This window comes from Sus scrofa, chromosome 3 (assembly GCF_054392235.1).
Source record: "Sus scrofa isolate SSC_HxYL_T2T_F1_AM1 chromosome 3, Sscrofa_HxYL_maternal_Yorkshire_Landrace_v2.0, whole genome shotgun sequence".
Taxonomy (NCBI): Eukaryota; Metazoa; Chordata; class Mammalia; order Artiodactyla; family Suidae; genus Sus; species Sus scrofa.
Window position 1 is genome coordinate 39,014,608 of NC_139385.1, and position 27,555 is coordinate 39,042,162.

Genomic DNA, 27,555 nt, shown 5'->3' on the forward strand with positions numbered 1-27,555 from the left:
CAATTATATATATAATTTACATATATATAAATGTTTATAAGTATATATGTATGTGTGCATGTATACACACACACAAAGTACACAAATACAATCTACCTCAACTTTCCATGATGGTGGGTAGAATGAATAACTTGGACTTTAGAAAACAAACCCCCCACATCAGTAATTTAACTGGAATCAACTAGGCTAAGATCCTTATGAAACTTCAAAAGATAAAGATTCAACAGCTCTGGAACTCTCTCAGTAGGAAAGAACAGTATCAGAATGGGAGGCCCTATTATACTGGAATTCAAGTTTGTAATAACCTATATGGTAAAAAAAAAAAAAAAAAGAATGGATACATTTATATGTACGGCTGATTCACTTTGCTGTACACCTGAAACTAATACAACATTTTAAGTCAGCTACACTCCAATGAAATCAAATTAAAAAAAAAAGAAAGAAAGAAAAGGAGTTCCCATTGTGGTGCAGTGGAAGCAAATCCAACTAGCATCCATGAGGATGCAGGTTTGATCCCTGGCCTTGCTCAGTGGGTCAGGGATCAGGCATTGCCATGAGCTGTGGTGTAGGTTGCAGACACGACTCAGATTCCGTGTTGCTGTGGCGTAGGCCAGCAGCTACAGCTCCGATTTGACCCCTAGCCTGGGAACCTCCATATGCCGTGGATGCGGCCCTAAAAAGCAAAAAAAAAAGAAATAGAAACAGATGTGATTTAGAGAACTAACTGTTTAGACAGGAATCAAAACAACAAGTGAGGGAGAGCTAGTTACTGACAGATAAAAGACAGGAATTAGCTAAAACCCATGTTGTCTCTGGACAATGTGCAAGAAACTTTGGTGGTAGTGGTGAGGGAGGATAACACACACACCGAATTCCCTAAACCTCACTGGAAAGGACCATTTTCTGTGTCAAATTGGACCAAGTATTTTGTGAGGGAGATAACAGTAGTGAATGAAAACACTGATTTTTCTGAGCCAGTAAAACTAAAATGTTCAAATTTTGTCTTTATATGTCCATATCAGAACTTATGTCTGAATTCAAATACTAATCAATAGGAATTAGACACAGCAACAGTCTCCAACCTCTTAAGCTAGATCCATGCTTAACATATATTCTGCTACCCCTTCCCTGCAAACAATAGAGTATTTACACATTTTTTAAAATTAATGTCTCCTTCGGTCTTGCAGAAGAGAATAAGATAGAAAGGGGGAGACTGCTGATTCATCTTTTTTTTTTTTTTTTTGTCTTTTTGCTGTTTCTTGGGCCGCTCCCGCGGCATATGGAGGTTCCCAGGCTAGGGGTTGAATCAGAGCTGTAGCCACTGGCCTACGCCAGAGCCACAGCAACGCGGGATCCGAGTCGTGTCTGCAGCCTATACCACAGCTCACGGCAACGCCGGATCCTTAACCCACTGAGCGAGGCCAGGGACCGAACCCGCAACCTCATGGTTCCTAGTCGGATTCGTTAACCACTGAGCCACGACGGGAACTCCTGATTCATCTTTTAAGCTGATTCTTCATGAGCCTTTCAAAAAGGTTTCCATTTATTATGTATTCATCTCATATGTAACTATATAATCATAATAGCTTGTTTTAGAAACAACAGTCTTTTTGTTTCTGAAACAGCAGGATAGTTTGGATTGGGACGTTAGTCCATTACAGCTAATGACAGACACATTAATCTATCACATAATGACTTTTATTTGTGGCTTTTCAGTGGTAATAAAACAGCAAACCATGATCATCAAAACAAATATTGATTACAGAACCTACTAAAATTAAAGCACATGACTCAAACTCAGAGTCGATTAGATATGTATGGAAACTGTACTACAATGAGATGAAATAAGGCAAAAATAAAAGCATGCATTTCATGATGCTATAAAAGCAAAATGTTAGATATTACTGCATATCTGTGTAAACTTGGAAATTGGGGTAAGTAAACCTGAATGTAGCAGGACTTTGCAATGGACTTCTGAGTTGCCTGAGTCTATGAAGTAGTGGTCAGCTATGATAAGGTCTACAAACAGCTATATCTGCATATCAAAGAACCCCATGACCAGTACAAAAGAGATTGTTCACAAAGCTCAAAAGAGATTTGAGCATAATACTGACTGAAAAGCTCATTTTCTGTCTACGTTAGCCCTCCACCCAGACGTTTCTGTCGGTAACTCTGCATAGGATCATTTTCAAGGATCTGGAGATGTTTTGGTGATGTAACAATTATCTTTCCCTAATACTTCCGCCTGAGGATTCAGGGTGTGTGTGTGTGTGTGTGTGTGTGTGTGTGTGTGTGTGTGTGTGTGTGTGTGTGTGTGTGTGTGTGTGTGTGTGTGTGTGTGTGTGTGTGTGTGTGTGTGTGTGTGTGTGTGTTTTGGCAGCACCTGCAGCATATCTTTCCCTAATACTTCCGCCTGAGGATTCAGGGTGTGTGTGTGTGTGTGTGTGTGTGTGTGTGTGTGTGTGTGTGTGTGTGTGTGTGTGTGTGTGTGTGTGTGTGTGTGTGTGTGTTTTGGCAGCACCTGCAGCATATCTTTCCCTAATACTTCCGCCTGAGGATTCAGGGTGTGTGTGTGTGTGTGTGTGTGTGTGTGTGTGTGTGTGTGTGTGTGTGTGTGTGTGTGTGTGTGTGTGTGTGTGTGTGTGTGTTTTGGCAGCACCTGCAGCATATCTTTCCCTAATACTTCCGCCTGAGGATTCAGGGTGTGTGTGTGTGTGTGTGTGTGTGTGTGTGTGTGTTTTGGCAGCACCTGCAGCATATGGAAGCTTCGAGGCTAGAGTCTGAATTGGAGCTATAACTACTGGCCTATGCCACAGCCACACCAGATCCAAGACACATCTGCAACCTACACTGCAGCTTGCAGCAACACGGGATCCTTAACACCCACTGAGTGAGGCCAGGAATTGAACCTGCATCCTAATGGATACTAGTCAGATTCTTAATCCACTGAGCCACAATGGGAACTCCCAGATTTTATGTACAAGCTGTGCATCAAGTGAAAGTCATCCGTACTCACTGCGTAGATTAACCTTCGTCAATTTTTACTAATCAAAAGTTTCTGAAGCAAATATTTAAGCCCCAATATTTTACCTGTTCCAGCAATGCCGTTTGCTTTTCCAGAGCTACACAAATATTTTCATTAATTTGCTCTGAAGTTTTCACACGCTTAACATTTTCTTTGCTTTCTGAAAACATCCTCTTCTTCTGATTATGGCCTTGGGAGATGGAAACATCAGAGATAAAAATATTCCTTCTAATGAAGGAATCAGGGGAATTCTCTAACTTACAGGCCTCTAAGCAGTAAAATCTAAAACATGACCATGGCAGCATTTTTTTAGAAAATCTAACTGTATAAAAAATTCTGACAAACTAATCCTTAAAAAAAAAAAAGAGTATCTTAAGTAGGGTCCTGGTCTCTAGATAGACTTTCCCTTCAACCTTATTTAATATACATTTAATTCCAACAAAAACTGAACAAGTTATAGCATTTGATCTTCTGTTTACAGTTACTTAAGCAGTCTATTTTTATAGTTACTTATGCAGTCCTACATATTTTTAATAGGCGATTCTATTATTTTTAGCAATTTGAAATTCATCTTGTTAAATGATCACCCTGAAGCCTAGCCGAGAAAACACATATAATTTTTTCCTATGAAATCAATCTTTTCTTCTATTTCATTAACCTACAAAAACACTCTACTTTCAATGAAATTACTTTTGCTATTTTATAACCCTAGAACTTCACTGGTTAATGATTTGATGCATTTCTCTCTCACTTTACACACATACCTGCATGTATGTATATGCATATATGTCCCTATTATCTATCAGCTTATATTCAGCATGTGATATACAGGTCAACTTCTATGGAAAGAAATGGGTTCACCAGCAATTTAAAAAACCCACTCTCTCTTTCAACTAGCCTCATTAATCTAATAAAATTTCAAAAAAAGAAAGTAAATGAAATAAATCAAACGACTGCCATAAACCACCTTTTGATTTTGTACTCTCAAAGTGACTGATTCCTTCTTTCCCAGAATTTATTTCCCTTTAGACACAGAGGATACCATTACCCCTCTCCCGCCAAGAATGGTTCAGAAACAAGATACTCTGAAACAACTATTGTCATCATTTACTTTTTTCCTGTCTATATGTGCTCTACTGTTTTTATATCTGAAATTATAAAATCCCCCAAAGAAAAGTAACTATTTTAATTTCTTCAACAGATGCTTAAGTATATACTTACTGTTATTACTATCAGTGTCAAGTGAGGGCAGCCACGTTGTGTCTGTACTTTGACAATTTAAAATGCTGGAATGACAGGTTCTACAGGATTCTTCACTTTTCAAAATGTCAGCAGCACAGTTACTGGAAATGACTGAATTTACCAACTTAGGTATTTTATCTACAGGCACAAAAGGGGTATCTGAACTTAAAATGTCATTTTGCCTTTTATCATGTAACTCAGAGTTGAAGTTTGTTTCTAAATAGGAAACTATCTTATCAATTCTCTTAACATCCAAGGTATTGGTTATTGAAGACTTTGGCATTTGAACTACACCAGTCAGTTCCCTGGATGGATGACAGCAAATGGATTTCATATCACAATTCTCTTCATGTTCAAAACAGGATCTTGTTATATTTGCCTGACATTCAAAATGGTTTTCAGAAGTGTTTTGTGAATCTTCTGCCTCTTGTGTAAAGAGTTTCCCGGGAGACTGTATTGTTTCACTTGGTTTTTCATAAGGGTACCCAACTTGTTCTTCAGTGTATTCCAATCTTGGTTCTGAATCAACAATTTCTGGTGGTTTTATTAGATTCTGAGAAAATAATTTACTTTTTGGTGAACATACTGAATTTTTGGAAGACTCCACTGAAGAAGCATCATTTTCAAAATGTCTACATTTGCTAATGATACCAGTACTTGAATTCTGATTATCACTTGACACATTATTCCCAGGAGCTGCTGTTTTCGGTGCTTCAACAACATTCTTTGACTTTTTCAAGATCTCTATTTGCTTCCGGCAACTTGCAGGCATTGTTTTTTTGGCTTTTAATATCTTCCGTTTACTTCTATCTGGACTTGCCATTTTTTATATCCTAGAATTTAAGATACCATATTTTAAATCCATTTCTCTAGCAAACAAAAGCTAACATATATTTACAATACTAAAATAACATTGAGACTATCTTTCCAGACTTAGATTTTTTTTTTTTTTTGGTCTTTTTAGGGCCGCGCCCATTGCATATGGGAGTTCCCAGATAGGGGTCAAATCTGAGCTACAGCTGCTGGCCTACACCACAGCCACGACCAGTGGGATCCAAGCTGTGTCTGCAACCTACACTACAGCTCATGGCAATGCTGGATCCTTAATAAGTGAGGTCAGGTATCGAACCTGCCTCCTCATGGACACCAGTTGGGTTTATTACCGCTGAGCCACAACAGAACTTCCTATAGAGCCCTTATTACTCAAAGACAGAATCGAAGACCTTTTAAGGTACAATAATTCAGTCAAACCACCTGAATAATTTATCATTATCTATTTTCTTACTTGAAGTTTTCATTTACTATATTCTTTTTATTCAGTATACCATTTGATCAGGAAAAGTTCTAGGATTTGTACCTAAAGGTTGAGGTGAATATTTATTTATAGCAAGAAAAAAAAAATGACAAAGTTCAAATTTCAAAAACCTGTTATGTAAACATAAACATAAGAAAACCCGGAAAAATAGTACACTTTCATTAATTAAAGGCTTGATATAAAATTCTATTTTTCCTATATAACTATATACTGTGTGCCTCTTCATAAAGACTATTTTTATAATATTCCCCACTGAGAAAAACTGGACAAATCAAAGTTTTTCTCTAGCAAAACTGATCAATTCTTACGTTTTTTCATTTTTGAAGTCTTTTTCTTTTTCAAACCTTTTACTTAAGTATAATATACATACAGAAAAGCACACATATCCTATGGTTGTTGATAATGGGGGAGGCTATCTTCCGCTTAATTTTGCTGTGAGTCTAAAACTACTCTTAAAAAAAAATGAAGTCTGTCAGTGAGATACTGTCATATGCTGTCACTTAAATGTGGAATCTTAAAAAAGGACACAGTGAACTTCTTAGTGGAACAGGCACTGACTCACAGACTTTAAAAAACTTATGGTTTTCAAAGGAGACAGGTTAGGGGCATGGGAGGGATGGGCTGGCGATCTGGGATGGAAATGCTGTAAAACTGGGTTGTGATGATTGTTGTATAACTATAAATGTAATAAAATTAATTGAGTTAAAAACATTAAAATTAAAAAAAATGAAGACTGGAAAAAAAAACCCTATAAAAATGAAAGAATAAAAAAGAGAATAATTCCAGTTCCTTAGAAGTCCCCTCATACTCCTTTTAGTTACTGGCTCTCCCCCTCCCAGGGGTGAATGATATCCTGTCTTCTAATAGCACAGATGAGCCTAGGCCAGCTTTTATACTTTAAACAAATGAAATTATAAAGTACTTTAGTGTCTGGCTTCTTTCACTCTTCTGTATATTTTTGAGATTCACACACATATTGTGTGTGACGGTAGACTGTTTCTTTCTTGTTGCTGTATCCCATCATTTGAATATGCCACAATTTGTCAGTCTGCTCTGGGTTAGTTTTTAAATTGACAATCAGTATGCATAAAACAATCAACTTCACCTAAAGACATAAATTCTCATTGGTACTGCTGCAGCTTTGTACCCCATAAAAACACATTTTATTTGAAAGGCAGAAATCCAATTTAAAAAACCCACCATATATGGTGAATTTTTAATTGAATGTGTCATGTTACTGGATGTACTTCTAACAAAAGAAAAGTTCTCTTTTGACTGGAAATCTATGAGAACTAAATCCCCTACTTATTTTGTTTTTTCCATGCCTGCTGCATCCAGAAGTTCCAGGGCCATCGAATGAACCCGAGCTATGGTAGTGACCCAAATCACCACAATGACAATGCCTGATCCTTAACCAGTCAGCCACCAGGGAATTCTCCCTACTTATAATTTTAAACATCAAATAACTGGAAAAACTTTCCTATCTTCTGCCTCCATAAATTTCAATCTTTGGTTCTTCACTAATTACATATTTCAGGTGCCAGGCACCACAGAATTCCCATTACAATCAGGCTGATAGTCAATATTGCCTATACTCAAAAGTGACTGTGAGCCACAAATATATCCTATCAAAACCACACTAAGTCTAATCTCCAGTCACAAAATGCCTGACGCTGTTCTACTGCCAGGTGATACAAAGGTAAGGAGAAATCAAGATCAAGAGAGCAGTCTTAAATGATTACATTGAAAACATCTTACTTTTTTAAGTCCTACAAAAACATCTAACCATGGTTCATCTCAGGGCCTTCGGAAAAGGTCCAAACTAGTGAAAATTTCTAAAAACTTGGGGATGAATAGGCTACCTAAAGGCATATTTATCTCAAAGTTTTATGCACTTGATACATAAAAATACGTGCTAATTATGAAGCATAACAACATACTGAAAATACTGCATAGTTTTGAACCACCCACCATTCAACCAAATGACACCAGTAAATAGCATTTACCTATATTTCCCCATACCATGCCCCTCCCCCCTTCTCCACCCTGAAGCAATCTATACCCTGATTTTTGAGTTTATATAGCTACAAATTAGTTTCATCATAAATTGCAAATTAGTTTCATCATAAATGTCGTGTGTGAACAATATAGTTTAGTTACATGTATTTTTGAGCAAACTATAGTTTTCTAATACTTGTTTTTCACTCATATTCCCCAATTCATGCATGTGATTATGTATAGCAATAATTCATATATTTTCATGGAATTATAATAATCCATTGGGTCAGTAAAACAGAACTTGTTTATTTAGTTACCTATGAAAACTATTTGAGTCATTTTTATTTTTTTCTTACTAATATTGCTGCTGTGAATATTTTTGTTTTAAGGTGTCTATTTGTAAAGATTTCTTGAGTGGGTATGTTAGGTAGCAATTAAGTTATACAAATTTTCAGCTTTTCAGGAAAGCCAATTATTTTCCAAAGCAGCTACACTAATTTACATTCCTGTGGGCAGGGTGTAAAAGTTACCACTACCCACTTCCTCTTGAGCTCTTGGTATTGCTACACTTAATATTTACCAATCTACTTGGATACAGATGTATGTCTCAGGGTCTTAATTTGTATTTCCCTAATTATTGGCATTTTTTTCATGTTTACTGGCTATACATGTTTCCTTGTCTGTGAAATTCCTGGTTATGTCTTGCTCATTTTTTTCTAGTGGGTTGTCTTTTATCATTTAGTTTTAAAGAGAAATCAATAAATCATTTTTACATATGAATAATCCTTTGTCAATCTTTTGTTTTGTTGAGTTACATGTTCTTCCATTCTGTGGTTTGTCTTTTCCTAATTTTAATGTAGACAAATTTATTTACATTTTTTTCTTTTATGCTAAAAATTCGTCCCTCTTCTTTTGAGAAATCCTTTCCTACCCCATGGTAACTAGTGTAATAGTGAGGCCTACTGGTGACAAAGAAGTCTTCTAGTCTATTGGAGGACATGGAACAGTGATAAACATATATAATAGGAAAGCAGAATGAATATATACTAGGAATTTCTCAGAGATGATTTTTTTTTTTTTTCTTTTTAGGGCCTTGCCTTCCGCATATGGAGGTTCCCAGGCTAGGGGTTGAATCAGAACCATAGCTGCCTGCCTACAGCAAGGCCAGATCTGAGCTACGTATGGCACCCACACCACAGCTCACAGCAACGCTGGATCCTTAACCCACTGAGCGAGGCCAGGGATCAAACCTGAGTCCTCATAGATACTAGTCAAATTTGTTTCTGCTGAGTCATGACAAGAACTCTTAAGAGTCAATTTTTCATAAAGTTTATAAACATTATTAAAAAAATGGAGTTCCCATTGTGGCTCAGAGGGTTAATAATCTGACATAGTGTCCATAAGGATGTGGGTTCGATTCCTGGCCTCATTCAGTGGGTTAAGGATCCAGTGTTGCTGGAAGCTGCAGCAAGGTCGAAGATGCAGCTTGAATCCAGTGTTGCCGTGGCATGCTGGCAGCTATAGCACTGATTAGACCCCTAACCTGGGAACTTCCATGTGCCGCAGGTGTGGCCTTAAAAAACAAAAAATGCCCAACATTATACTTACATGTACAATTTCCTAGTTGATAAAACTTAAGATACTGAAAAGAGGTGCTGCATTGCACCAAAATGCTTAGAGGGGGAATTCCTGCTCTGGTGCAGTGGATTAATGATCTGGCTTGTCTCTGTGGGCACTGGTTCAATCACTGGCCTGGCGCAGTGGGTAAAGGATTTGGTGGTGCTGCCATTATGGCAAAGGCTGCAGCTGCAGCTTGGACTTGATCCCTGGCGCTGGCACTTCCATATGCCAAGGGTGCAGCCATAAAAGGAAACAAAACAAAAAATGCTTAAAGGAAACAAGTAAAGCTGCCAGTAAAAGGCTCAAAGAAATTAAGTACAGCCCATCCTTCAACAACATGGATTTGAAATTAGTAGGTTCACTTACATTCAGAAATCTGAATCACTACAGTACTACCCGATTCATCCACAGTTAGTTCAGTCAGAGGATGTGGAACCAGGGAAACAGAGGACCAACTGTAAAATTTTATTGGGATTTTTAAATATGCCCCTAACCCTTGTGTTGGTCATGGATCAACTGTACTGGCAATAACCTAAAAGGTGAAGAAATAGTTTATGTGTTGTAGAGAGGTTGAGTGAAATTTAATTTGTTATTGGAAGCTTAAAAGACAACAACTCGATTGTATCCACTATATCACCACTTGTATCACCATCTTAACTTTGTCAACCAATTTGAACATTACTATCAAATAAGCTGCATTTCAGAGATCTTTGGAATCACAGTTCTGTCCTACTGCACAAGGTCAGAAAGACAGGCCATCTATATTTTCTCAGGTCTTAAAGATGTATCTTTTATAATTTAGCTCAACTCATTTAGAATTGATTTTTATAGTTAGAGAAAGGGATATAATTTTGGATTTCCCTGAGATATATACCGGCACAGCTAGGAGATACTGAAGATTCAGTTCCTGACTCCAAATATTGCAATAAATCAAGTCACATAAATGTTTTGGTTTTGCAGAGACCAAAACAATCTTAAAACAACCAACTTAAAACAATCTTATATATTGTTATATATATTTTATATATATATTATATATATTTTATATATATATTATATGTATATATATTGTTTTATATATATATATATATATTTAGACTCCTGTATCAAAATTTCATGATAACTGCAAACCAAAAATCTACAACAGAAACACACACAAATAAGAAAAAGCAATCCAAACACAACACTAAAGATAGTCTTCAAACCACAAGAGAACAAAGGAAGGGAAGAAAAAAGACCAACAAAAACAAATCCCAAACAAATAATAAAATGGCAATGAGAACATACATATAAATAATTACCTTAAATGTAAATGGATTAAATGACCTAACCAAAAGACACAGACTGGCCAAAAGGATACAAAAACAAGAACCATATACACGCTGTCTTCAAGAGACCCACTTCAGTTCTAGTGACACATACCAACTGAAAGTGAGAGGATGGAAGAAAATATTCCATGGAAATGGAAATCAAAAGCAAGCTGGAGTAGCAATACTCTTATCAGACAAAATAGATCTTAAAATAAAAAATATAATAGGAGAAAAACGAGGACATTACATAATGTCAAAGGATCAATCCAAGAAGATGTAACAATTGTAAATATAAATAAACCCAACATAGGATCACTTCAATACATAAGGCAACTGCTAACAACCTTAAAAGGAGAAACTGAAAATAACACAGTAAGAACAGGGAACTTTAACACTCCACTTACAGCAATGGACAGAGCATCCAGACAGAAAATTAACAAGGAAACACAGGCCTTAAATGATACATTAGACAACATGGACTTAATAGATATTTATAGAACATTCCATCCAAAAGCAGTAGAATACACACTCTTCTCAAGGCACACGGAACATTTTCTAGGGTAGATCTCATTCTGGGCCACAAAACAAGCCTCGGTAAATTTAAGAAAACTGAAATTTTATTACATATCTTTTCCGACCACAATGCTATATGACTGGAAATCAACAACAAGGAAAAAAACTGCCAAAAACCACAAACACGTGGAGACTAAACAACTTGCTACTAAACAACCAATGGAATACTGAAGAAATCAAAGAGGAAATTTAAAAATACTTAGAAGCAATTGACAACAAAGACACAACAATCCAAAACCTATGGGATGCAGGAGAAGCAGTTCTAGGAGGGAAGTTTATAGCAATACAAGCCTATCTCAGGAAATAAGAAAAATTCCAAATGAACAACCTAACTTTACATCTAAAGCAACTGGAGAAAAAAGGACAAAACCCAAAGTTAGCATTAGGAAAGAAATCATAAAGATCAGAGCAGAAATAAATATAAATGAAGAAACCCATAGAAAAGGTCAATGAAACTAAAAGCTGGTTCTTTGAAAAGATCAACAAAGTCGATAAACCTTTAGCCAGACTCATCAAGAAAAAGAGAGAGAGGAGTCAAATCAATACAATTAGAAATGAAAAAGAAGTTACAGCAGACATCGCAGAAATACAAAGAATCATAAGAGACTACTACAAGCAACTCTATGCCAATAGAATGGACAACCTAGAAGAAATGGACAAATTTGTAGAAAAGTACAATTTTCCAAGACTAAACCAAGATGAAGTGGAAAAGATGAATGGACCAATCACAAATATTGAAATTGAAACTGTGATTAAAAAACTTCCAACAGGAGTTCCCGTCGTGGCGTGGTGGCTAACGAATCCAAATCCGACTAAGAACCATGAGGTTACAGGTTTGATCCCTGGCCTTGCTCAGTGGGTTAAGGATCTGGTGTTGCCGTGGGCTGTGGTGTAGGTTGCAGACGAGGCTCGGATCCCACATTGCTGTGGCTCTGGTGTAGGCCGGTGGCTACAACTCTGATTCAACCCCAAGCCTGGGAACCTCCATATGCTGCAGAAGCGGCCCAAGAAATGGCAAAAGGACAAAAAAAAAAAAAACAAAAAAAACAAAAAACCCAAAAACTTCCAAAAAACAAAAGTCCAGAACTAGATGACATTACAGATGAATTCTATCAAAAATTTAGAGAAGAGTTAACAACTACCTTTCTGAAATTATTCCAAAAAATTGCAGATGAAGGAACACTTCCAAACTCATTCTATGAGGCCACCATCACTGATACCAAAACCAGACAAAGATACCACAAAAAAAAAGAAAATTATAGGCCAATATCATGATCAACATAGAGGCAAAAATCCTCAGCAAAATAGCAGCAAACAGAATCCAGCAATACATTAAAAGGATTGTACACCATGATCAAGTGGGATCATGATTCTAGGGATGCAAGGATTTTTCAATATCCACAAAATCATTCAGTGCAATACACCACATTAACAAACCACATGATCCTCTCAATAGATGCAGAAAAAGCTTTTGATAAAATCCAACACCCATTTCTGATTTAAAAAAGAAACCTCCAGAAAGGGCATAGAGGGCACCTACATCAACATAATAAAGGCCATATATGACAAACACACAGCTAACAGCATTTTCAATAGTGAAAAGCTGAAAGAATTCCTGCTCAGACTGACAGATGGAAAGATATACCATGCTTTTGGATTAGAACAATCAATATTGTCAAAATGACTATACTACCAAAGGCAATCTATAGATTCAATGCAATCCTACCAAATTACCAATGGCATTTTTCAGAGAAATAGAACAAAATATTTCAAAGTTTGTTTGGAAGCACAAAAGACCCACCCAGAATAGCCAAAGCCGTCCTGAGAAAGAAAAATGGAGTTGTAGGAATCAGGTTCCCAGACTTCAGACTATACTACAAGACTGAATACAAAGCTACAATCATCCAAACAGTTTGTATTGGCACAAAACCAGAAATATGGATCAGTGGAATAGGATAGAAAGCCCAGAATTAAACCCATGCACCTATGGTCAACTAATCTATGACAAAGGAGGCAAGAATATATAATGGAGAAAAGACAGCCTGTTCAATAAGTGGTGCTGGGAAAACTGGATAGCTACATGTAAAAGAATGAAATTACAACACTCCCTAAAAACATACACAAAAAGAAACTCAAAATGGATAAGTCCTAGATATTGACCAGACACTATAAAACTCTTAGAGGAAAACATATACCCAACACTCTCTGAGATAAACCACAGCAATATTTTCTCAGGTCTGCCTCCTAGAGTAATGACCAAATAAATAAATAAATAAATAAAGCAAATGGGACCTAATTAAATGTGAAAGTTTTTGCATTACAAAGGAAACCCTAAACAAATTCAAAAGTCAATGCACAGAATAGGAGAAAATATTTGCAAATGAAGCTACTGACAAGGGATTAATCTCCAAAATATATATATCTCTCCTGCAGCTCAATACCAAAAAAAAAAAAAAAAAAACAAAAACATCAAAAAATGGGCACAAGATCTAAAAAGACAACTCTCCAAAGAAGACATACAGATGGCCAAAAAACACATAATCAGAGAAATGCAAATCAAAACCACGATGAGGTACCATCTTACACCAGCCAGAATGGCCATCATCAAAAAGTCTACAAACGATAAATGGTAGAGTGTGGAGAAAAGGGAACCTTCTTACACTGTTGATGGGAATGTAAATTGGTGCAACCACTATGGAAACCATTATGGGGATTCCTCAAAAAATTTAAAATAGAATTACCATTTGTTCCAGCGATTCCACCCCTGGGCATCTACCCAAGAGAAAGCCATGACTCAAAAGGATACAAGTACTCCAATGTTCACTGCAGCACTACATACAATAGCCAAGACATGGATGAAAGCTAAATGTCCATTGACAGAGGACAGGCTAAAAAAGATTTGGTACATATACACAATGGAATGAATGAAATAATGACATTGGCAGCAACATGGATAGACCTAGAAATCATGATGCTAAGTGAAGTTAGACAGTGAGACACAAATATATGCTACCACCTATATGTGGAATCTTAAAAAAGGATACAATGAACATCTTTGGAGAACAGACACTGACTCACAGACTTTGAAAAACTTACAGTTTCCAAAAGAGACAGGTTGTAGGGGGAGGGATGAGTTGGGGCTTTGGGATGGAAATGTTGTAAAATTGGGTTGTGATGATGGTTGTACAACCAGAAATACAATAAAATTCATTAAGAAAAGTTTACCTTGTACTATAGTCTCATAAATGCAATAAACTAAAAGAATAGTGTACAAACTTTAATTTTAAAATACTCTATTGCCAAAATAATTCCAACAGGAACATCAAAGTTCACAATACCAAATATAATGAAAAAGTTTGGGGAAAAACAAAAACAAAAACCAGTATCTGAGAAGCACAATAAAGCACAATAAAACAAGGTATGCCTGCAATTGTCTGAAAGCATCCTGTTAATTTTAAACTTTAAAAACATAATCTGTCTGTGAGTCAATTTTATCTGCTAATGTTAACTCATGCTGAATATACTGTTGTCTATCTCACCAATTTGTTTTAAATGCCTCTTGTAAAACTTATTGAAAATATTTTGAAATAACAAGTCTCTTTTAATAGGAGTGTTACAGAAACCGTGGTAGTGGAAAGAGACAAGTGGCTCCTCAGAGATGCATAAGAGCCAGGTTTATTCAGCACTGGTGAGGGCTCAGAGGAGTCAACTCCAGAGGCTTGAGTACCAGGTCATTGTTACGGGTAGCTTTTATACAATACAGATTTCCGGGTCTTGTTTTTTCCCAAGCAAGCAGCCCAACCCCCGCTCCCCTTCCCCAAGCAGAGCGTTCCTGCCTAAGCTTAGTAATCAAGATTACAAAAATGAAACTGATAAGCAATGCTTGGAGCACTGCTGGTAGAGCTGCTAGCAAGGACATAAGGCATGTAGTTGCTACAAGATTACAAGGGTGGTATGGGGTATGCAAAGCTGAGGTCAGGCACATAGTTGCCTCCTCAGCCGGGGGAGGAGGGGGTTTCTCTAGCTAAAACTCTTACTTCAGGAGCATTTGTTGTATTAAAGCTTTAATTTATATTTGGTTTTTATGCCCTCTGGTATTTTATAACCTGTTGCAGTTATGTTTTACTTTTTATTATTTATCTCCACGTTATTTTAACATGAAAAGTCCTATTTTTGTTTAAGGTCTACATATGCTTTACAATTCCATGGAGTCTAGTAAATTTAAAGATTTTCTAAAAGCATCCAACATTTCATTAACCATTGAAGTCAAGAGTGAAGCAATATTATTTCAGTATGCATTTTATTTTTTGGTTTTTTAGGGCCGCACTCGTGGCATATGGAAGTTCCCAGGCTAGAGGTCAAATTGGAGGTACAGCCTACACCACAGCCACAGCAACATGGGATCCGAGCCTCATAAGACATACACCACAGCTCACGGCATTGCCAGATCCCCAACCCCGAAGTGAGGCCAGGGATGGAACCCGCATCCTCATGGATACAAGGCAGATTTGTTTCCAATGAGCCACAATAGGAACTCCCTCAGTATGCATTTTAAATATTCAACTTTCCCTCACTTTATTACCCTCCCTTTTAGTATTTTTTCATTGGCTTTAGAATCTTTATAGGCTTTACCTTTTATGTTATACACATAATTTAATGTGAACATCTGCAAGTGGACACAGAGTTTTTGTTTGTTGGTTGTTTTTTGCTTTTTTTAGGGCTGCACCCACGGCATATGGTAGTTCCTGGGCTAGGAGTCAAATCAGAGCTGCAGCTGCTAGTGTACGCCACAGCCACAGCAACGCAGGATCCAAGCCGCATCTGGGACCCACAACACAGCTTATGGCAATGCTGGATCCTTAATCCAGGGAGCAAGGCCAGGGATCGAACCCACATCCTCTTGGATACTAGTCAGATTCATTTCCACTTAGCCACAAAGGGAACTCTCTAGACACACAATGGAAAAGAGAGTTCTGAAAAGGACATTCCTTCTCATTAAATTTTGGGGCACTGTCATCAAAAACCAATTGAAGGTTTACTACCAGATTCTCAATTTTATCCCACTGATACATAGGTATGTCCTTATACCAGTACCATATTGTCTTGATTACTATAGCTTCCTAGTAAGTTCTGAATTTAGGACATGTGAGTTCTCAATGTTCAAGACTGTTCCGGCTGTTCTGAGTTCTCTGAATATCTACATGAATTTTCGAATCAGATTAACAATTTCTTCCAAGAAGTCAGCTGGGACTTTGATAGAGGTTGTCTTGCCTCTTTAGATCAATTTAGGAAGTGGTTATCTTAATTCTATCAAGTATTATGATCCATGAACATGGGATGTCTATCCATTTATATATTTAATTTCTTTCAATAATTTTTTCATTTTTCAGAGTTTAAGTTTTGCACCTCTTTTTGATGCTACTGTTAATGGAAGAAATTTCACTGCACGTTTATGGAAATACAATAGAATTTTGTATATTTATCCTCTTTACTGCAACACTGTTTTTATCTCAAAAGTTTTGCGGATTCCTTAGGATTTTCTACATACCACCAGTCAGTAGTTTTTATTTCTTCGTCTCCAATCCATTTCATTTTCTTGCTTAATTGTTCTGACTACATGTTCCTGTACAATGAACAGAGGTGACAAGAATGGACATTCTTGTCTTGTTCCTGATTTAGGAGGAAAACCTTCAGTCTTAACCATTATGTATGATGTTAGCTGTGGATTTTTCACATGTAGCCTTTAACATGTGAATGTTTTTTTAATCAGGACTGTGGGGTTTTGTCAGAATGTGCCTTTTTAACATTTACAGGATCATATGGCTTTGTTCTCTATTCAAATGATATGTTACATTGCATTAATCTATTTTTGGATGTGAAACCAACCTTCCATTCCTGGGATAAACCCTACTTGGCCATGATGTATAATCCTTTCCCTATGTTGACGGATTCAACTTGCTAGTATTTTGTACACAATTTTTGCATTTATAATGTAAGAGATATTGTTCTGTATTTTTACTATAGTGTCTTTGTTATCAAGATAATACTGGCCACACTGAATGATCAAGAAGTATGCCTTCCTCTTCCATTTCGTGGAAGAACTTGTAAAAAACTGGTATTTTTAAATGTTTGGTAGAATTCAAGAATAAAACTACCTGATACTGGACTTTTCCTTGTGTTTTAATTCAATCTTTTTACTTGCTTTCAGATTTTCTATTTCTTCTTGAATCAGTTTTATTCATTTGGGTTTTAAGAGTTTGCCTTTGTCATCTACTTAATTGACTAGTATAATTGTTCTATAGTAGTCTCTTCTGGAAGATCAGTAATAATGCATCCTTTCATTCTAGATTTCAGTGATTTAATTTTTTATGGTCAATCTAGTTTGTAAAAGATTGTCAAATTTGTTGATCTTTTAAAATTTAAAACAACTTGATTTCCTTAATTTCCTCATTTTTTTCTTTCTCAATTTTATTAGTAATTTCCACTCTGTTGTTTCCTTCATTCTTCGAAGGTTTAGCTTTCTTTTTGTAAAAGTTATTGATTCTTCTTTTTATTTATTTTTTGTCTTTTTGCCTTTTCTAGGGCATTCCTGCAGCATATGGAGGTTCCCAGGCTAGGGGTCCAATCGGAGCTGTAGCCGATGGCCTATGCCACAGCTCACAGCAACACCGGATCCTTTACCCACTGAGCAAGGCCAGGGATCGAAACTGCAACCTCATAGTTCCTAGTTGGATTCGTTAACCACTGTGCCACGATAGGAACTCTGATTCTTCTTTTTAAATACAGGCATTTACCACTACAAGTTTCTATCTAAGGAAAGCTTTAACTGCACCCAAAATGTTTTGTATATTGTCTTCTTTTCCATTCATCTCAAAGATTTTTATTTTTTTAAGGGCCACACCTATGGCATATGCAAGTTCCCAGGCTAGGGGCGAAATGGAGCTGCATCTGCTGGCCTACACCACAGCCACAGGAACATGGGATCTGAGTCATGTCTGTAATGTATACCATAGCTAATGGCAACATGGGATCCTTGACCCACTGAGTGAGGGCAGGGATCAGACCCACATCCTCATGGACACTAGTCAGGTTCTTAACTTGTGGAGCCACAAAAGGAACTCCCTCAAAGTATTTTGTAATTTCCCTCATGTTTTCTTCTTTGACCCACTGGTTATTTAGAGGAGTATGTTGTTTTGCTTCCACATAGCTGTGAATTTCTCAAGTTTTCTTATTAAATTCTAATTTCATTCCACTGTAGTCATAAAATGTATTTTTTTTATGATTTCAGTCCTTTAAAATGTGTTGAGGTTTGCTTTACAACCTAGCATAATGACTATATTGGAAAATTTTCTATGTACATTTGATAATAACATATTCTGCTTTTCTTTGGTTGAGTGTTTGAAAGATGTTTTCTTAGGTCCAGCTGATTGATGACATTAAATCAAGTCTTCCGACATGGAAACAACCCAAATGTCCATCGACAGACTGGATTAGGAAGATGTGGTATATATACACAATGGAATACTACTCAGCCATAAAAAAGAATGAAATAAAGCCACTTGCAGAAATATGGATGGAACTAGAGACTCTCATATTGAGTGTAATCAGTCAGAAAGAGAAAGACAAATACCATATGGTATCACTAATAACTAGAATCTAGTATAAAGCACAAATGAACATTTCCACAGAAAAGAAAATCATGGACTTAGAGAAAGGACTTGTGGCTGCCCGGGGGTGGGGGGGGGAGTGAGAGGGATTGGGAGCTTGGGGTTAACGTATGCAAAGTATTGCTCTTGGAGTGGATTTACAATGAGATCCTGCTGTGTAGCATTGAGAATTATGTCTAGAAACATATATCACAACACAACAACGGGAGGAAAAAATATGTATACATGTATGTGTAACTTAGTCCCCATGGTGTATAGCAGAAAAAATAAAAATAAATTGCAAAAAAATATATAAATAAATCGTCTTTTCTCATTGACCTTTCAACTAGTTTTCCATTATAAAAGCACTATACTAATGTCTCTAACTATTGTTGAATTTTCTATTTCTCCTCTTCAATTCTTGTCAGTATTTGCTTCATATATGCTGGTGCTATTATTAGATGCATGTTTACAACTGTTACAACTATCTGAGAGACTGCACATTATAAAAATGTCCCTCTTTACCTCTAATATTTCTTAAAGTATTTTGCCTGAAATTACTATAGCCACTCTAGTTTCCTTATGATTGCTATTCACATGATTTTTTTTTTTTCCTATCCTTCTACTTTCGGCATAACTGTATCTTTCAATGTAAGTGTGTCCCCTATACACAGTATATACTTAGATGCTATTTTTCCTACAATCTGACAATTTTTTGACTGGTTTGTTCAACCCAGTCACACTTGACATTAATATCGATATATTAATGAATGCCATTTAACTTTTTGTTTTATATATCTCATGGCTTTTTTTTAGGGTCACCCCCTCAGCATATGGAAGTTCGCAGCAGGCTAGGGGTCAAATTGGAGCTGCAGCTGCCAGTCTATACCACAGCAACTCAGAATCTGAGCTGCGTCTGCAATCTACAACACAGCTCATGGCAGCACCAGATCCCCAACTCACTGAGGCCAGGGATTAGACCCGCATCCTCATGAACACTAGTCAGATTTGTTTCTGCTGTGGCACAACGGGAACTCCTATCTCATGTCTTTTGTTTCTCTATTCCTTTACTGATGGTTATTCATTTTTCTGCCTGCTAGTATATTAGAAATAAAATCAAGTGTTTTACTATTGATTACATCTTCAAGTAATTCACTGAATTCTTATTAAATCTAACAAATTTTTTGGGGGGGGCATCTATGGCATATAGAAATTCCTGCGCCAGGGATCAAACCTGCACCACAGCAGTGACCCAAGCCACTGCAGTGACAATGCTGAATCTTAACCTTCTGTGCCACCAGAGAACTCTTAAATCTAATAAAGTCTTTAAACTTTCTATGTAATTTTATGATTTTCTTACTAATCCTTTCTAGTTTATATATTTTTCTTATAGTTAGAACCTCCAGTATGCCATGAATAGGTATGCTGTCAGTCTGGAAGAGGGTTTGAGGTTTCACCAAGACCACTACTATTTTTCCTACACTTTTTGTAGAAGCCCTGCATTGGATTAATGAAATAACCCTCTAGTCCCAGCTACGTAAAATTTTATCACTAAGGCATTTTCTTTCTTTACTTTCTCCTTTTTACAGCCACTCTGTGGCATATGGAAGCGTCCAGGCTAGGGGCTGAATTCGACCTGCAGCTACAAGCCTATGCCATAAGCATGGCAACAGCAGATCCAAGCCACATCTGTTATGCAGGCTACAGCTTGTGGCAAAGCTGGATCCTCAACCCGAGGAGTCCAGGGATTGAATCTGCCTCCTCACAGATACTATATTGGGTCTTAACCCACTGAGCCACCATGGGAACTCCTGCATTTCAATTTTATCCTTTTTTTGTATCTACTTAGACAACCATATAATCTCATTTTTTCAATTTGTATCATACTAAAGCTAGCTTATTCCTGAAATAAACCTCAGTCATAATATGGCCTTTTTCCTTCTTCATGTTCCTGTATTCAATTTACTAACATTTTGTTTAGGACTTTGTATCAATGTTATGAGAAAGATGAGCCATACCTTTCCTTTACGAGGTTTTGAAATCAAGGTTATTCTGGCTTCACATAAAAACAAAACAAAACAAAAAAAACCACATAGGAGTTCCCATAGTGGCCCAGTGGAAACAAATCAGAATAGTATCCATGAGGATGCAGGTGTGATCCCTGGCCTTGCTCATGTGGTGATCCGGCACTGCCATGTGGTGTAGATTGCAGATGAGGCGCCAATTCTGAGTTGCTTCGGCTGTGGCACAGTCCAGCAGCTGGTGCTCCAGTTCAACCCCTGGCCTGGGGACTTCCATATGCTGAAAGTGTGGCCCTGAAAAGCAAAAACAAAACTGTAAAGTCTCCATTCTCTGAAGAGTTTGTATTTGCAAATGGTATAACTCTTTCCTCAAGTGTAGAAATAATTCATCATAATGCCATCTTGGTGATAAAGGTTGTCAAATATGACTTAATTTTTTTTTCTTTGTCTTTTTGTCTTTTTGCCATTTCTTGGGCCACTCCCGCGGCATATGGAGGTTTCCAGGCTAAGGGGTGAATCGGAGCTGTAGCCGCCAGCCTATGCCAGAGCCTCAGCAATGCAGGATCCGAGCCGCGTCTGCAACCTCCACCACAGCTCACAGCAACGCCAGATCCTTAACCCACTGAGCAAGGCCGGGGATGGAACCCGCAACATCATGGTTCCTAGTCAGATTCGTTAACTACTGAGCCACGGCGGGAACTCCAAATATGACTTAATTTTTAAAATAGAGGGTCATTCATATTTTCTTTTTGTTTTGTTTTCTACTCAAAATTTTAAATTAATCAATAGAACTTCAAGTTTATAGTTCTTCATAACATTCTCTAGTTACATTTGTAATATATGCAAGATCTGTGGTGATATCTTTTTAATTTTTTTTTTTGCTTTTTAAGGCCGCATCTGGGGCATTCACAAGTTCCCAGGCTAGGGGTTGAATTGGAGCTGCAGCTGCTGGCCTACGTCACAGCAACAGGGGACCAAGCCGCATCTGCAACCTACACCACAGCTCACAGCAAAGTGGAATTCTTAATCTACTGAGCAAGGCCAGGGATTGAACCCGCATCCTCATGGATCCTAGTCAGGTTCGTTAACCACTGAGCCACAAAGGGAACTCCCTCTTTTTTTCTTTTTCTTTTTGTCCCTTTGCCATTTCTTGGGCCACTCCCACGGCATATGGAGGTTCCCAGGCGAGGGGTCGAATCGGAGCTGTAGCCACCAGCCTATGCCACAGCCACAGCAACATGGGGATCTGAGCCACGTCTGCAACCTACACCACAGCTCACGGCAAAGCCGGATCCCTAAACCAATGAGCAAGGCCAGGGGTTGAACCCGAAACCTCATGGTTCCTAGTTGGATTCGTCACTGAGCCACGAAGGGAACTTCACCTCTTTTTAATTCTTGACTGTTGGTTACGTGTTTTGTTTTTCTTTTTCTTGGTCACTATTATTAGAAATGTATCCACTGAAATCAGTATTTTCAAAGCGCTTTTTGGCTCTCCTGACTATTTAAGCTGTGTTCCGTTTCATCCTTTCCTCTTAGTTTTATGTTTCAATTTTCTTCTTTCACACTTGTGTTCCAACTTGAGATGAAAACTTACATCTTTAATTTTCAGTTGCCCCCCCCTTTTCTGCATTAAAAGCTACAAAATTTCCTCTAAGTCCTGCTTTATCTAATTTTTTTTATTAATTTTCAGTTGCCCCCCCCCTTTTTTGCATTAAAAGCTACAAAATTTCCTCTAAGTCCTGCTTTATCACAAGTTCTGGTGCACTCACATCTTTTGGTTCAAAATATTTTCTAATTTCCATTGTAATTCCTTCTACGATCTATGCATTATTTAGAAATATATTTATTTCCAGGCAATTGCAGATTTCTGAGTTACATTTTTGCTGAAGGTTGGCTTAATCCAACTGTAATGAGAAAGTATCTTCTGAATAATTTCAATTCTGTAACATTTCCTGAGGCTAGCTTCATGGCCAATTATTCCATAAGTTCCATGTGTATTTGAGCACAGTATGTATTCTAACACTGCTGGGTGCAGTGTTACTCTATGTTGATCCCAGCTAGTTCAAATTTCTTGCTTGTGCTGTTCACAATCTTCCAGCTATTAAAATAAGAGTAATCCACTATGATGGTAGATTTGTTTCTTTTAATTGAAGCATTGTTCTTCCTCCTTAAACAATTTGAAGCTATGAGTACAGAGTTTATTTTCTCTATTCCTGGTGGTGGATTGATTTTCCTCATTAACACATATCTCTATCTCTAGTGATGCTTCTTGTTGAGATAGTACCTTAAAACTTTATAAACACTAAATAAAGGGTAATTACTGTTACATATTTTTTAAAAATCCACTGAACCATAGTTTTCTAACCTTTACTTTTTCTTGGGTTTTAATTTCTAAAAATTAAAATCTTAAAAACAAAACAAAACAAAACAAATCTGAGCTAGGTTGTATAACTTGCTCAAAAAAACACAGTTCAGAGCCAGTATTTAAACCCAGGATCTTAAGAAACCTCACATTACAAGAACAGATCAGATAAGGCATTATGAAGAAAGAAGGTTACCTTAAGGAATATATAGTGGTCAACAAAAAGACAAAGCATGACCTGTGCCAGGTAACAATCTTTTCAATGAGCATGAACTAAATATTACCACTTTAAATGCGGTCCCCTGACTGGCAATATTAGCATCTTCTAAGTGCTAGCTGAAGTTTGCTTTTACTTATTTCATCAATGACATAGCATAAAATCCTCATAATGAAATAAAGTAGTTTTCAGCACTCAATACCTAGTGGAAATTACTTTTTAACTTAAAAAAACCTCAGTATTTCAAAATATGTTCACAATAGTATTGATTGAGTTACAATTTCTAGCCATTAACTATCAAGGTCCTATACTTATACATAAGAATTTGGCTCTTTTCTGTATTTTATAAACCTTTTCATTAATTTGTAATTAAATCAAGAGAGTTGTTACAAATATTCTTTATACAATCAGATAATCATGACTGCATTACCTTTTTTATATTTCCTTTTTCCTGAAGATACCAAATTTTATCTCTGAACTTCCTGTAAACCTATTCTTCACCTTTCTTTTTGTCGAATTCATCAGAAACTGTCATATATCAACATTTTCCCTTATTCTCCACTCTTTCAAGGTCACATCTTCAGAGAAAGCCTTTCCCAAATAGAAATTCCCTATCTGAATTTCCCATTAGAAATCTGAATTTTTAGTCATGATCTTTGCAGGCAGAGCTGTGTCTTATTTTTATACCCTCAGTGAGATGCGTTTGATTTAGATGTTTTATTAAATGCCGCTTAAATGAATACTCATAAAAACAAACTTCTTGAAAGCCATCCAAGGTGATTTTTTTCCTTAAGAGTACTAGAACAGGCCTAAGCAACTATAGCTAAAACATAAGCTATTTCCTATCAACAGCACTGTACACAGTAAAACCTCAATGGCATTCTAATATACCAATGAGGGATATAGTGCCTCTGTATACTTAATGGTTAAATTTATTAAGATCTGTGTAAAAACACCCCTATATCCCTAGAAATTTAATCAGGATTTGAAAAATTCAAATTATATCCAACTATCTCTCCCTACCCAAAGAGTTATGGTTACTTCCCTCCAGACATTGCCTGGCTACAATCTTTCTGTCCCACTTAGACTGGTAAAGCTAAAGAGGGATACAAAGTTACCTGAGTTTATAGTAACCCATTTTAAAGCATGTGTTGAGGTTTAACTGCCCCTCAAGAGAACAGAAAAAGTATTTAAATGATGTAAGCCTATGAGACAGAATAAGACAGAAAAATGTGTCTTTGCATTTTATATTTAATATAACCTCACTCAATGAGAACTAATACTCTTGCACATTTAAAATGATAAATTTTATTTTTATTTTTAACAACTATCCAGGATATTATTTAAAATTTAATTACATCAAATGAAATACATTTGTACCACCCACTATAAGACAACTAGATGAAATGTACAGGCAAAGATGCAGGGATTATGCAATTATTTTCATAGCAGCAATGAAATACAATCGAACTGAAGGTTGAGGTGAAGTACACAACTCAGTAAGGTAAGTAGAGCAGAACATCATAGATACATCAGTTCTTAAAAGGCGAAACTTGTTCCCAATAAGACACTGTTCATGCATTTCTGTTGAGGCAGAAGTCAATCTTAGGATGTGGTCTGTACAAATCTGCAGTTAAGACTGTGAGTTAAGTAGATTAGTCTGATTAGGGTCAGACTCAACATTTCCAAAAACGAATCGAAGGCTAAACAAACTAAGAAGACATACTTCACAAGAGCTGAATTCAGTGTAGCTGGTCCTTCAGTCAGATGCTTCATTTTTGTATTTTCAATAGGCTCCCTGTGATAGAAATTATCTTTATCTTGAATGTTCTTCCCCATTTGTTTTGCAAATAGTTATGTCGCAGGTCATTTACTGGCTACAATATATGACAAAATCACAATGAGAAGAGTATTAAATCCTTATCTAGTATAACAGTCCGTTTAAGTGGATTTCACGTAATTCTTCTAGCTTTTAAAACTTTACTTCTAATGAATTATTCAGTACAATCAATTTTTTCTAGGTCTTGACCATCTATGAGTCTTTAGAGCAGTAAGAACTAGCTCGTCACAAAGCAAGCACACGTGCCGGCTTATAATGTGGGAAACTTCAACATAGTAACACCGAAAGGCGTAAGTCAGTTTTCCGTACACAGCAAGGTTTCAGTCAGAGTCAAAGCAAAATAATTGCTTCCCCTGGACAGGACACATTCTTGAACTTTGCCAAAATTGGAGAAATTAGATGGGGGGGGAAGAGTGATAAGCAGGAAATGTCAATTTTTTTTAACTTGTAAAAAAATAAACTGTGTTAAAGCAGCATGCCCGCCTGTACACGGCTTTCATCCTTCAATCACAGCATCCCTACACTGGTGAGCTCCACAGGTATACACTACACGTTTGTGCTCCAGGTTCTTTCGTGTGGGCATAATACTCAATTTCTTTTCCTGACGTTTTAGTGCCTTCTTCATAACAACATACTGGAAGGAAAGCCTCTCGGTCGCCTGGTGATGACCAATTAACTATTTTGGCACCTGATTTCTTCAGATAAATTATGAGTCAGGACTAAGACAATACCTGGAAATTTGGCAACGGAATCCCCAAACCTGGGCTGGGGACTACATTTCATCCCTCAGTTTGTTAAAGTAGTCCGGTCGCGCCCCACACTCATACTTACTCGGCGACTACCAAACCTGAGGCCAGGTCCCTCCGCGGCCCCGACCCGGACGCAGCGACACCCACCACTCCGGCTCCACCCGCGGTGCGCTCGGGAAGCGGGTGGACACGGGTCCTTTCGCCCTTCACAGGCGTCTTCGCGGTCGGGTCGGAGCCCCAGCGACTCCGCGGACGCCTTAGAGTCAGCCCCGCCGCAACCGCACGGCTCGAGCGGCGTTCGGGGCTTCTGGCGGCCCGGCCCTCAGAGAGGCCCCTGGCGCCCCAGAAACCGCCGTCCCGGCCAACCGCCGCTCACGCGGGGCTCTCCCCCAGGCCCCAACGTACCTAGAGCGGTGCCGCGCCGGCCACTGCTGCCCCACAACTTCCGCGAGCTGCAACCGCCGAACACAAAGAATCTCCCGCGCGGACCCGCTGAGGTAAGTCTCTTGACCCCACCCTGAAGGGACTTCTGGCCAATTGCAGCGCGCACTTGCAGAAGCCCAGCCAATCAGAGGCGACCGGGTGGAGGGGGCGGGGAGAAGGACGGTCGGAAGTAGAAGTCTTCTGAGGGGCGCAGAGAGTTCGCCTCCTGGCGAGCGACTCTCTTGTCCGCTGGTTGGGCTCACAGGCCGGTCAAGCGACTAGGTGCCGGAGCTAGGCCTTTCTTTTAAGTGACTTATGCGGAGATTCGGGAAGTTCTTAGTATCACTATTAATAAAAAACTTTACAAAAACAGGCAGTCTGCCTGCAGGTACTGGCTAGCCCATTTGAGTTTTGAAATACTGCAATAAATTATCATTGATTTCATTTCGGAGTTTTGTGACAACTCCTTAAATTTTGTGACCCAGGCAAGGGGTCATTGTCCCATTGTGGTTTCTTGAGTTTTCTAAATCGTCTCAGGGACTTGCCACGCTAGACTGCATCAGACTGCATGAGACCTGCCAAGCTGCAGGATAACCAACCTTTCGATGACTGTCTCGCGTTCACTCAATAGTTAAGTATCCTCAGCTGGGTGAGGTGCACTATCCATCTAGTTCCGTTAAGGCCTCCTCGTCACGAGGGTAGAGCTGCCTGCCTTGTATTAGTAACTACTGGCTAAAAAGAAAAATGTGTCAAGGTCCTACACTCTAGAAATAGGTAATTCACGTAATAGCATACTCTAACCTAGTTGGTTCCCAAGGTATGGTCCAAGAATCCCTGGAATACTATTTTCGTAAGAATAGGAAGATGTTATTTGCCATTTTCATGCTTCTAGAAAATTGACATGTATTTTTCAACAGAGTGCAGAAACAGGTATGAAAATCCAACTGTTTGCTGTCAAACACTAGGGAGACTGGCAAAAAATGTAGAACATAGCCAATCTTTGCACAATTTTTTATTTCATAAAATTTTTCTTCCAGTTTTATTGAGATATTGTTAGGACGGTGGGGAAGAAGGAGGCAAAGGCTGAGCAACGAGATTGCAAGCAGAGTTTATTGACCAATAGAGTGGTCGGAAGCTCAGAGCAAGCCAGACTCAGGCTCTCCCCACCCCCACCCCCACCAAAGCAGGGGAGTGCTTGATTTTTATAGAGAGGG

General features: G+C 37.9%; 1 protein-coding gene across 26 annotated transcripts in view; it reads right to left on the minus strand.

Annotated features, from left to right (window-relative positions):
- The window catches only part of ATF7IP2 (activating transcription factor 7 interacting protein 2), a 75,483-nt gene extending 49,096 nt beyond the window's left edge, over positions 1-26,387 (minus strand). For 9 of the 26 annotated variants that reach the window (XR_014840836.1, XR_014840833.1, XR_014840834.1 and 6 more), the window contains exons 1-3: positions 26,324-26,387; positions 4,247-5,100; positions 3,091-3,215 (exon numbers count right to left, since the gene is read on the minus strand). Coding sequence is in view for 8 of the 26 variants with exons in the window: in XM_085017624.1 (XP_084873750.1) it covers positions 3,091-3,215; positions 4,247-5,090 (969 nt within the window). In the remaining 18 variants the exon portion in view is untranslated. Of the gene's footprint in view, positions 1-3,090; positions 3,216-4,246; positions 5,101-25,055; positions 25,207-26,000 lie in introns of all 26 variants that reach the window. The other 17 variants (XR_014840830.1, XR_014840827.1, XM_021086649.2 and 14 more) reach the window with 9 other exon arrangements.
- Positions 26,388-27,555: the final 1,168 nt, after the last annotated feature.